The sequence below is a fragment of the Alligator sinensis genome, unplaced genomic scaffold (assembly GCF_000455745.1).
Source record: "Alligator sinensis unplaced genomic scaffold, ASM45574v1 scaffold907_1, whole genome shotgun sequence".
Taxonomy (NCBI): Eukaryota; Metazoa; Chordata; order Crocodylia; family Alligatoridae; genus Alligator; species Alligator sinensis.
The window spans coordinates 9763-21546 of NW_005841925.1; the positions used below are offsets into that span (position 1 = coordinate 9763).

At 53.5% G+C, this 11784-nt stretch overlaps 1 protein-coding gene across 1 annotated transcript in view; it reads left to right on the forward strand.

Moving 5' to 3' along the window:
• The first annotated feature begins 207 nt into the window (after positions 1–207).
• B4GALNT4 (beta-1,4-N-acetyl-galactosaminyltransferase 4) overlaps positions 208–11784 on the forward strand; it is a 52915-nt gene continuing 41338 nt past the window's right edge. Inside the window, exons 1-2 of the mRNA XM_006019207.2 lie at positions 208–283; positions 374–489. Coding sequence (XP_006019269.1) covers positions 208–283; positions 374–489 — 192 coding nt within the window. The remainder of the gene's footprint in view (positions 284–373; positions 490–11784) is intronic.

Here is an 11784-nt window from a genome sequence, read left to right on the forward strand (position 1 = left end):
CCACACCCCTGGAAGTGCTTTGGGATCGGCAAAGGAAAAGCGCTACAAACAGGCTGGTCAGGACAGGGTAATTCCTCTGAACAGACACACCCTGCAGTTCCCTCTTGACCCCACCCTCTGCTAATTCATACCCCTGTATAATTTTACCTGTGCAGCCACCACTGCAGAGCTGGATCTTGCTATGGACGTGGGCTGAGCCCCTGGCAGATGCCAGTGGTGGTGCTGGTGGCCCAGGCCTCTATTCACTGCTTCTCACATGGGCCCGATGCTCCTCAGGTCTGTGGTGAGTGTCCCTGGGGGCAGACAGGCTGGTAATGGTTTGTGGGCAGGAGGTGATTCTTATGCGCTCCATGCACCTGTTTTTCATTTGCAGATGGCGAGCGGCTGGGCGAGGTGACAGATGCTGGCAGGCGAGCAGCCGGGGCTCTTGCCTCTCCTCAGCAAAGGAAGGCCGAGGACTCCAATGAGAGCCGGGAGGAGGAGCAGATGGTAATGTCAGGGGTTGCCGTGTCAGAAGCACGTGGGGTGGGCATGTATGGATTGGTGTCTGGGCATTCATCCTCTTGGGGGCATCCCAGCAGGGGTGTCTGAGTAGGCATGTTGAGAGTAGCACCCCGTTAGAAAGTGCGTGGTGCTGTGTGGGATTCTCCTTGGTCTTGGTTAACATATAGCACCAAGTCTCCCTCTAATAAAACATAGAATGCAGACTGGGGCAGGGTGTGTGTGTGGGAAGGAGGTGTCCCTGTGGCAGGATCTGGTTGGAGAGGGGATAGCAGGTGTGTGTTGAGGGTTGTCTGTGGCACTGCTCTGCTGGTAATGTCATGGCAGGGCATTTCCCATGGCATCACTTTGTGGGAGAGCCTCTGATGGCACATGTGTGGGAACCCAGGGGCATTGCCCTATTGCAGAAGGCACAGCAGGGGATGCATTTGGAGGATGGGGCATTCCCCATGGCATTGCTTTGTCAGAAGGCAGTGCCATAGGAATCCCTCTTGAAGGCAATCCAAGGTGTGGGGCTGTGAGAGCAGAGGATGGGGGTCTTCAGTGGCATCCTGGAGGAGGTACCTCTTTGGCAGGCCCATGCTAGGGGCAGCCAAGTGCTGGCCCATCAGGTAGAGCTCATGGGGCCAGTGCTAATGTTCCCCCCTCTTTCAGGTCAAAAGGGGCAGAACCCTGCTCCCGTGCTTCACCTGGTGCTACATCTGCCATCTCAGCCCCTCTGGGGCTCCAGCAAGAGCCAACAAGGCTCCCATCTGTTTCTGGATCTGTGTCCCTCCTGAGGTCCCTCACCTGGAACTTGCTGCAAAAGGCTGCCCAGGTCCCCTGACTTGAGGGGAGGGACAGGGCTGAGCAGCTGGCTCGGTCCAGTGCATGGAGGGCCCAGGCCATGCTGGCAGTCAGTCAATTCCCCCAGGCAGTCTCTGAACAAACGGCAAGCCTTCTTGGCAGAGCCAGAGCCTGACTGAAGGGAAGCTCATATTTCACCGCCTGACAGCGATACTTAATTTCCCCCTCATTGTGATAACGGTGACATTGACCGATCGCTGCCCCTTTTACGAGGCACTGGCAGCCACGGGCCGAGCCAGGGACGCGAGGGAAATATCAACAGCCCTGGCAAGAAGATAACGTGACAGCAATTAGCATGAGGAGGAGGCCATGTCACGCTCATTGGGATCTGCACTGACCCCATTCAGAGGCATGTTCCAAGTGGTCCAGAGCCAGGAGCCCACTGTTGTCCCTTAGCATGCAGCTGCCTGTGCTCTGCTGCCCTGGGTAGACAGGGGAAAGCAGTTTTCCCTGGCCCAAGGAGTCTGAAAGTCCTTGACATGTCTGTCCTGAGCCTGAATATTGCTCCTTTGGGCCTAAGTTGCCACCATGTCCAGCCAGAGGGAGTTCCTGTCATCTTCAGTCATGCTCCTGGGAAAGAAGGGGTTGTGACAGAAAGCAGCAACCTGCCCAAGGTCCTGCAGCAAGCCAGCCTTGGAGTGGAAAGCACAACCCAGGTGTCTGGCCACTTTACCCCCTGCTTTATTCATGGGCACTCTTCCCTAGGCTGCACTGTTCTTTCCAATGTCAGTTCCACCCTGCAGCTTTCTTATATGTGGCACATAACAGAGTTCTCCTTTCAGCGGGTGGCATTGCCTCATAACAACTCTCATCCCATCGTGCAGTGAGGCAGAGCAGCCCAGCCTGCCTGCTGAGCCTGGCCCATCATGGCTGTTCTGCTCTTCAGCTCTTCCACACAGCAAGTCTTCTTGCACCATCTTCCCCCCACAGCCCTGCACTCTGCGTGTGAGGAGGCTATAGCCAGTGCCTGCCCTTCGTCCAGCCCTCAGCAGACTGGGTGCCCTCACTGTACGGCAGGCCCTCTTGCCATCCCCACTCTTGCTCTCTGTCCCATGCCCCATTGCCTGAATGGGAGAGCTCTTCCAGGGTGAGATAGAGGCCAGCACCACTGGCTTGACCACACTTTGGTCTCTGCTCCCAGCAAAGAGCACTGACAGCACAGGGGAGTCTGTCAAAAGTACCCATTGAACCCAACTGTCCAAGACCCTCCCACAGGGACTCCAGCTTGTCTTCCACACAAGGCAGCTCCAGCTCCAGCTTCAGCAACCACCCGTGGCCATGCACATGCAGTCCTCTCTGCCTCAGACCCTGCTTCCTCAGCACCTTGGGACTTTGGATCTACTTGTGTCCTCTGCAAGCAAAATGGGGCATCAGGGTCCCCTCCTGCCCACCCGAGCTCAGCTGTGGCTCTCCAAGCCATGCTGTATCCCACTCCATGCAGCCCCTAAATAACCACAAATCACGTAGTGTTCCCTCCATGCAGGAACTGGAGGGGTGCATTGGCCCCTCCCTGCCCACAGGCCCCTTCCCTTCCACCCCAGATGTTATGTGGCAGGAGGTGATTTCTGGGCATGAGATCCTTTGCTAATGACAGAGGTGGGGCACTGTGTCATGCAAGGCTGCAGATGCAGCCAACGCTGCTTCTGAGCCTTGCAGGCAGATGAAAGAACTGGCCCCTTTTCTGAATGGAAATATTCCCATGGGCATTTTGTTTCCAGAAATAGCATCCAGGGCAGAGGAGTGCTGGCGTGCAGCGTCCAGCCACAGCGTTCCTGGGGCTTTCCAGGCACTTACGTATGCCTTGTGCAAGGCAGGCTCAACGGGACAAAAAGGAAATCAGGGCACAGAGCATGCAGCTAGTGACACAGCTGGAAACAAAGCGAGTGGCCTTGCTGTCCAACACCTGAACTACACCTTCCCCTTTGAAATCAGAGCCCCCAGAGACTCATCCATACTCTGCTAGGCAGCCAGAGCTGTTCTTTGCTCAAAACAGAAAGGAGCTTCACTGATGTGGATTGTGGCTATGGTGTTAGGGGCTTGGAGTATACTCCCACCATCTATGTGCAGATATTGCCCTGGTCTAGCTGACAGCAGCAGGGGAAAGCTGCCTAGTTCCCACCCCCATTGCCTATTCCTGCGGTCACTCTTGCACTGCTGAAGCCACATCACCATTATGCCATCTGTGTGCCTGGTGCTGTGCTGCCCCTGCTGCAACACGTTGCATTGTGGGTAGGCATCCTGGGGTGCTTTGCTGCACTCTGAATCGCAGGAAGCTTTCAGGGGAGACAGGAGGAATTTGTGGGAGAGCAGAGTTATGCTCCCACAATCCTTTGCATCATGTCCCAGAATCCTCATGGGCACCTACGTTATTTGTGTTTTAAACATCTCCCCATAGCAGAGGCTGGGGCTTCAGTTATCGCTGAAGTTCAGAGCTGATGGCTCCAAGGGCAAGGGCTGAGTGGCCTCCATCAGATAACTATGGCTTTAATGGGCTTTAATGTATTAATGTACGAAGGCCAATCTTTGCCCTTCTGCCGAGCACTTTGAGAAGAAGGAGTGCTGCTCTTCCCTCCCTAGTACTAAGTGAGCCCACAGTGCAGTCAGATCAGGGAGTGGGGGTGTGAATAGCTGCCTGTGTAAGCCTAGGGAGGGGAAGAGTTCATTCTGTTTAGAGAGAAAACAGGGAAGGCTGAAGCAGCTGCCTGGCTCCAAAGTAAACAGGCCTGGCTAAAAAAAAGAGATGGAAAGCGCGGAGCTGTTTCCGCCCCAGCGACTTGTTAATTGCAGGTCCACCATCAGCACAGCCAGCTCCATGATGCTGACTCCCAGCCCCTCCTCCCATGGTGCCCCCATGCCCCCCCCAACCCCTCGCTGCCAGGGAACAGAGAGGCATTTATGTGCCCCTGCCTTCAAGCGAGGACCCACTCCAGGTGCATGTGTTAGTAAGAAAACCCAGCTGCATGCCACAAACTGGGAGCCAAACATGGGTCACTGTTGACACCATTGGCAGGGATTGATCTAGCAGCCACCTGAGGAACCTTCCCCTCAACCACATGACTCCCAGGGGCCTACGATTATGTGCCACTGCAGTGGCTACTTTGATCTCACTCTGAAGGGTCCCCACTCATCCCTTCATCCTGCAGATCTTTTAGCACAGAAATGGGCATGGAAACGCCAAGGCATATAGGAGGTGATGTGGGAGGACCCAGTGCCCCAGAGTGCCCATGGCATCCTGCTCCCTCTCCCGCAAGGCGATCCATCACCATGAGGCCCCCTTCCCAATGGCAGCACAGCTCAGAGGCCACTCCACAATTACGGCTAGAAGCAGCGGAAGGGATCCTTCCTCGGAAACAATCAGAGTGTAATTATGCCGCCTTCCTAATCGTGTCTTCAGAGGGCATTGTTCCCCTCCTCTGGGGCTTTAATTAGTTCGTTTAGACAAAGTTTGCTAATTATTTCCTCAGCACTGTGCATCCTAATGGGCTCCTCTTTGTTTACAGTACCTCTGTGCCTCCTCTTGTCTCAGAAGCCAGCTCTCTCCCACTCTTCCCAGGCTGTCTAAGCTCACATTCCCTTGTGAGGGTTCCAGAGCAGCCTCCTCTTCCAAGGGGCTGCTTCCTGGCACTGCTCTGTGGGGCTCCGAGGTCTGGTGTTTTGGGTGCCATCTCAACTGGGACACTGGATGTTTCTTTAAGAAGCATAAATAATTGCACATTCATCACTGCAGACTGTAGAGGCTTAATTGGGGTCAGGTCCCTTTGTGCCAGGCACTGCATGCCCCAAGTGCATTAAAAAAGGCTCTGCCCTCCCTGCCCTTCTCTTGTATTTACCTCCCTGCTTCTGTGTCTACCCTGTGGGGCACCTGTGTCAGGCTTTGTATGCCATGTATTAACTTCCAGTGGGGGAAAGGGACCAGCATGTGGGACTGGGAGTCAACATACAGCAGCCTAGAGGCAGACACAGACCCGATACCTCATTCTGTCACCTTGGGCATGCCCCTTCCCTGGCCCTGTGCCCATCTGCTCGTGGCACTTGGAGCCCTTTGGTGCCCTCAGGGAGCACACAGAGCCTGTCCCAAGGTTGGTGGGGAGGACCAATCTGGGAGAGCTCTGGAAAGTGCTGTGATGGAGCCTGCCTCTTCCTTTCCACACTCCACAGCCTCCGAAGACAAGATATTCGTCCCCTTTCCTTTCCCATTGTTAGAAGTTCAGTTGCCCAGCGACATTAAATCAAATGCAGAGCATGCAGTCCACAAGGGCTGCTATTGACAGCTGCACTGGGACTGCCGGTATCACAAGAGAAGGGGGAGCTATGGAGCCAGACTTAACCCCAGGGCATCATTACCAGCTGGGAGGAGGGGCCGCACACTCCACACCAAAGGCGGTGGAAGGATCTGAGGCCTGCGTTCAGCTGCCTTGGTCTCCCAGGGCTGTGGGGTGGGAGTTTCTTAATTCTCCAGTTCAGAAAGAGAGGATGAAAAGAGGAATGTCGGACATCAAAGGGGAAGGATTCAGAGCCTCTCTTCTTTTTTTCTGAAGACCTCCCCTGCTCCAATCATTAGTTTGTTACAGCAGTGGTTATCCTCCCCACACTCCCCTCGCAAGCCGGCTGTCTCTGGCTTGGGGCAGGAAGCTGCACTTCCCTTAGTCTCCCTGCTGCGCTGCTCCTTTCCAAACCAAGTGCAGAACTAAGTGTGGGCAGGTGATAGGAATAGCACCTGATTCATGGCAGGACTGCATGCCACTGAGCAAAGGCATGTTTCCAGTAGAGAGCCAAGTCCTTAGCTAGATAATGACCTGAATGGGCTTTTGGTCCATGAATTTACCCGTACCAAAGAAGTTTCTGCTGGATGAGAGGTTGTGCTTTCACCAGCATTGTCTTTTCTGAGGTGTTTACCATAGAACAGACCTGATGTTTGGCAGGACACATTAGGAGGTGCCATGGTATACTCGAGGAGGTCATGGGTCCACTTGGCTCAGGTGGGCCCCGATGAATCATGCAGGTGCCCACAGTGCATTGCAGTGCTCCAGCAGCCCTCATTAGAGAGCAAGACCTATCAAGATGGGGTTTCGCACGCACACACATGCAGTTCAGTTGTAAGCTGGACCTCTTCCAATCCACCTGGCATGCAAAAGAGAAAGAGAGGCTCCCTGGTGAATTTTTCTTTGCTGGCTGCAGTTGCAAAAATATCAACAAAGAAATGGAAATGAAGAACCATGCAAGATGTCCTGTCTGTCTTCCAGCAAGCTCTGTTCAGCAGTGTTTATACAGGACAGGACAAGGGGGTCACCCTGTAGGAGCAGGTCTGCTTCTTCCTGCAAGGGGGCAGCAGTGCATGCCTTTAGGGCAGGGGTTTTCAACCTGTGGTCCCTGGACCCCTGGGGATCTGCAGACTATGTCTAAGGGGTCTGCGAAAGATGACTGTGATCAATCAGAAGTATGTGAATACCCACACTTACAATTCAAAGGGGTCCAGACTTCCCTTACAATTCTTTTAGGGGTCTGCAAGTGAAAAAGATTGAAAACCACTGTCTAGGGTGTGCCAGTGACCAACACAAAGGTGCCCATTAACAAAACACTCCAGGTTGCTTTTCTGCAGGAATAGGCAGGGTCTTGTAGGGGGAAGGCTTAGTGCTGGAGGGAAGAGGAAAGATTTGGGGGGGCGGGAACTGCTGAGCACAGCTAAAAGGCTGAGGAGCAAGGAGAGAGGTGGTCAAATAGCTGCATGAAAGATCAAGTTGCAAAGAAAGCCTGGCATGTGCCCAGACAGAGCCTGCACAGAGTGCCCCTCACAGTGGCCTGAGCCTTCTGGTGCCTGGGAGGAAAGCGTTGGGGAAAGGGTTCCCCCGGGACTCTCCTTGACAAGGAGGCATAGTTGGCCAGGGTGGGAGCTCTCCCAGCTCCTACTAACCTTGTCATTTGGCATCCCTGGGGAGAGGTGGAGGCATTTCATCCAGCCCTCCTCTCTGTTTAGCATAATTAAATCATCTGCCTCTCGCAATCCTCCATCCTCGCTTACTGCTTGGTTGATCCCTTTGAATTGTGAGGCACAAACCCAGAATCAGATTAGCTTAATCCCTTTAAAAGGAAGAGAGGAACCCACAAGGCAGCCTGCCTCCACAGCAGCCCACTCACCTGTCTGGTTCCTAGCAGGGTGAAGGGCACTGTAATTTTGGATAGGAAACACCCTAGGCCAGCTGGTGGGTGCCTGCCACACAAATACCAGGCTTCTGATCATGTCAGGCCATCACTTAGCTTAGCATGCTGCTCCCATCCCATTCTGCCAGAGAGAAACTCTCTCCCCAGAGACAGCCAGGTAGAGCCACTGCATTCAGTCTCATGGGCTGGAAAGAAAACCAATACCAGCTTCCCAGGCTGCGGAAAGGGGCCCTCAGCCACCTGCTGCTGGGGTCTGGTGGCCCCTGGCCACCCCCACCCATACTGACCATGGCTTATTCCCAGCCTGATCATCATATGTCTGGTCACAGTTTTGCTGCCTCCTCCATAGTCATGACTGGGGACCAGCACCTCAGGATAACAGTGTCCCCACCACTGCTCCATTACTTCACACATACCCTGATACCAAGAACAATGAATGGATGCATCTGAGGGAAGCCAGACAGGAGCTCCCATCCCTGCAGGCTCCTCTGGAATCATGTTCAGTGCACAGCATTGACAGCCAGGAGTCCCCGGCGAATACCTGGCATCCCAAGAAGAGAAGAGACTCATAGTTTGTCAAGGTCATAGCTGCTGAGACTCTCAGTCCCTTCTTGATGCAAGCAGCCAGGCTTGTTTGTGGCCTTCCTTTGGGACAATGTAGGGGGTTAGCAATGCCCTCCCATGCCAAGGCCATGCCAAACTTGTGGTTAGGCTGCTGGGGTAATGCTAGACAAGATTCATAGATTGTAAGGGCTGGAAGGGACTTCACAAGATCATCGGGTCCAGTCCCCCTGCACTAGGCAGGAAAGCTAACTGAGGGTCAGGTGACCCCAGCAAGGTGATGGTCCAGTCTCCTCTCGAAGATTTCTAAGGTAGGTGATTGCACCACCTCTGGAGGGAGCTTATTCCACAGTCTGGACATCCTAACTGTGAAGAGGATTTTCCTAGGGTTAAGCCTGAAACAGTCTTCGTGGAGTTTGTGGCCATTACTCCTGGTTTTCGCCAAGGGTGCCCTGGTGAACAGTTGTTCGCTAAGCCCTTGATGTACGTCCCTCATGTAGCAGTAAGCTGCTACCAAGTCCCCTCTCAGCCTTCTCTTTTTTAGGCTGAAGAGTCCCAAGTCCCTCAGCTGTTTCTCATATGGCTTGCTTTGCAAGTCTGTGATCAAGTCCATGATGGTGGATGGGAAGACTGTGCTTGGTGCCAGGGTACTATAGTGAGGATCAGGGATTGGGGTTCAGTTCCAAGATCTTCCACAGGCTTCGTGGGGACTTTAGGGAAGTCACATGACTTCTTTAGGTCCCAATGTTCCCTTAGGCAAAATGGAGTAGATCATAGAAAACCAGGGCTGGAAGAAACTAGCTGCCTGTTCCAGGTGTCTAATAATAGTACTTCCAGCCCTAAAGGGGACCAAGGAAAGCCCATAAAAGGATGCTGAACAAGCCTTAATGTCCTCCTGCTACAGGGATGGTGGATGCAGGCTGTGAACGTGGGAGACTTCCATTTACTAGAGGATTTTTATGAGGAGTTGGTAGCTCTGCAGGCAGGGAGCAGAACTAGCAGAGGATGGATTACCCAGACCACTCGGTGCCCAAATCACTCATCGACAGCCAGAAACAAATCAGTGTTTAGACAGAACAGAAAGGGAGAGCTGGCTAAACTGGGTGAAGAAATGAATGGGGGCAGCTGGATGCCTCCAGGCCAAGCACTGGCCCTCCCAGCTGGTGACTCAGGGAGGTAAATCCAATCCATGTGGGCTGCATGCCTGGAATAAAATAGGTTGGCACATCTCTTAACTTCCACCAGGCACTTCGCACTCATGGTACTGTAGAACAGATCAATGATAATCACATCCCAGGCTTCTCTTGCTTTCACCTTTGCAAAAGAATAATTGACCACCGCTTCTTCCTGCTGGAAAGGCTGGTTCCTTTTTAACCCCTTGTGACCTGGCTCCTAGCAGCTAGCAAGAACCCCTGTAATTTTGCTTTCCAAGCAACCCAGAGTTGGATCCACTGGGGAAAGGAAAACCTTTACAGAAATTGTTTCCTGGGAGCAAATTTTCTGGAAGAAATTTTCTGGAAAAAAACAAACTGGAAAATAAGGGAAAAAATCATTGGGTGTTAGGTGTTTATTGAAAACCTGGAATAAAGCCTTTTATTCCAACCTTTATTGGAATAAAAATATTCCAATGAAATGAGTCCCCTTGAGGTTCCTTGGTGCTGGTGTCCTCTGCCGGCTGGGAGGATCTGCATCCAACCCTCTGAGTGGGGTAGCAGGATCTTGTCCTACAGCAATACTCAGGTGACTTCCATGTTGTTTAGACCAGTGGTTCTCAACCTTTTTTTGTACCAGGACCCATTTGTAAACATCGATGGGCAGTCCTGACACAGCGCCCCTCACTCCTGACCCGCTGCCTGCAGGTCCCAGCCCCCCCAGTGTGTGGGGCAGGGGGTGGGTGCGTGGGGCATGGGGACCCCAAGCAGCCCCGTACCCAGAACCCTGGCAGCCTGCAAGGAAAAAACCACAGTTTCCTACATTTGGTTTCCTTTAAAGGAGACTCCATTTTTACAGTTCACAACCCTTTCATATATTCTTGCGACCCACTTTTGGGTTGCAGCCCACAGGTTGAGAAACATTGGTTTAGATGGCTTTTGTTGGCCTCGTGGCCTGTGGAAGCAGTAAAACTGTTATTCAGGAAGGAGCCTGTGATAGTCCTGGGGTGTGACCTCTGGGCCAGCTGAGCCCCTCCGGCAGAAACGCACGCTTTCTGCTTGGGGCGTGAGAGTCCCAGCTTGTCCTGTTACATCGGTGACTGCTGTGGTGGCTGGCTGTCCCGGGTGGATGCTGTGCACTCCAGCCCCACACATCATTGGCTCCCCAATAGTCTCAGTTGCTGAAGGCCATCTCACTGTCCCAGATTGCTTTTGCTGCCTGTCCTTGTCAGTGTCATGCCTTGCTGTGACACCCACGTGCAGTGTCTGCAGATGGAGTGGGAGAGAGGGGAGACATGGAGCAGACAGAAAGGCTTTCCTCCCCCTCCCTGCCTCACCACAGGAGTATGCTTGGCTGACATTCAAATCCCAAGAGCCTTGCATGCCCACGCATGCCCTATACATGCATTACATTCATGGGCACCAGACCAAGCTGTCTGGGAAGTGGTGAAGCTGGGCTCAGGTATTGGAGGCCAGCACTTGTAAACCAATAGCCCACCTTCCCTTTATGAGCTGCACCCTCTCCCCCCTCCTCCCCCTTCACACCCACCACGTCCTTTCCTCTTAGGCTGTACCATAGACATGTCTCTGGCCTCCAGGACAAAGACACCCCTTATATCAGTGGTTATCCCAGCATGCTTCAGCATAGCTGGGTTAGCTGGGCATGGTTTGTGTCCTGTTTCTGCACCTGAGGTGTAAATAGCACTGATTATCACTGCTGTGGGTGGATGCCTTTTTATCCAGGAGCAACAGTTTTTTGTGATTATCTTTTATTCAACCAGCTGTATAGTTAGGAGAGCTGTTTGAGAGGCTTTCAGACCCTTCCGCAGGGCCCTCCCTCTCTCTCCAGGGGCATCCAGGGCAGCATCTGGGGGAGGGAGGGTCATGGCACGGCACAAGTAGACCTGCCAATCATGTGTCTCGCTAGCTCACAAATTTCAGGTATGTGCCCAAATGAGGAAATGCTGCTTTGGAGTCTTCCCTCTTCTTTTACAGATGGGAAAACAGAGGCACTGAGGGGTAGTGTGATTGTTTGAGTTGGCATAGCCTGTCAGCGTGAGCCGGAGTCAAGGGGCTGTCGCGGTATTGGGGTCAGAACTCAGCTCCCAGCCACTGGTTCGCATTGAGTTCATGGCACAGCGCAGGCTTTCAGAGGCTGGCAGTGCCCACTTGTGGGTCTTATCAGCCCAAGGCACACGCTGCAGCTGCTGCGATCCCAGAATCCCATCTCCCCCTGAGACATCCAGCACGTGCCCCTTGGCACAGCCCCAGGCTGGTGCCGCCCGCGATGCTTCCACCAGCCCTTCCTGCAACCCCACAGAGCCAGGGTCACAGCTCTGGGGGCGTTCCCGGCCCCCTCCCTGCGCCCGGCACAGCTGCATGAGAATTAATTCCACCAGATGGGGAGCTTGACAAGGAGTCGTTTATCACGGGGAAGGCTCTTTGTTTCCTTCTCAAGTACCCTAATCGCCTGGGTAATTTGTCTCTGTGTAATGAGGAGCGGATGGCACAAATGGCTCGGGGCGGGGCTGATTTATTTTCTGCTGGTCTCCGTGCGCGCCAGGAA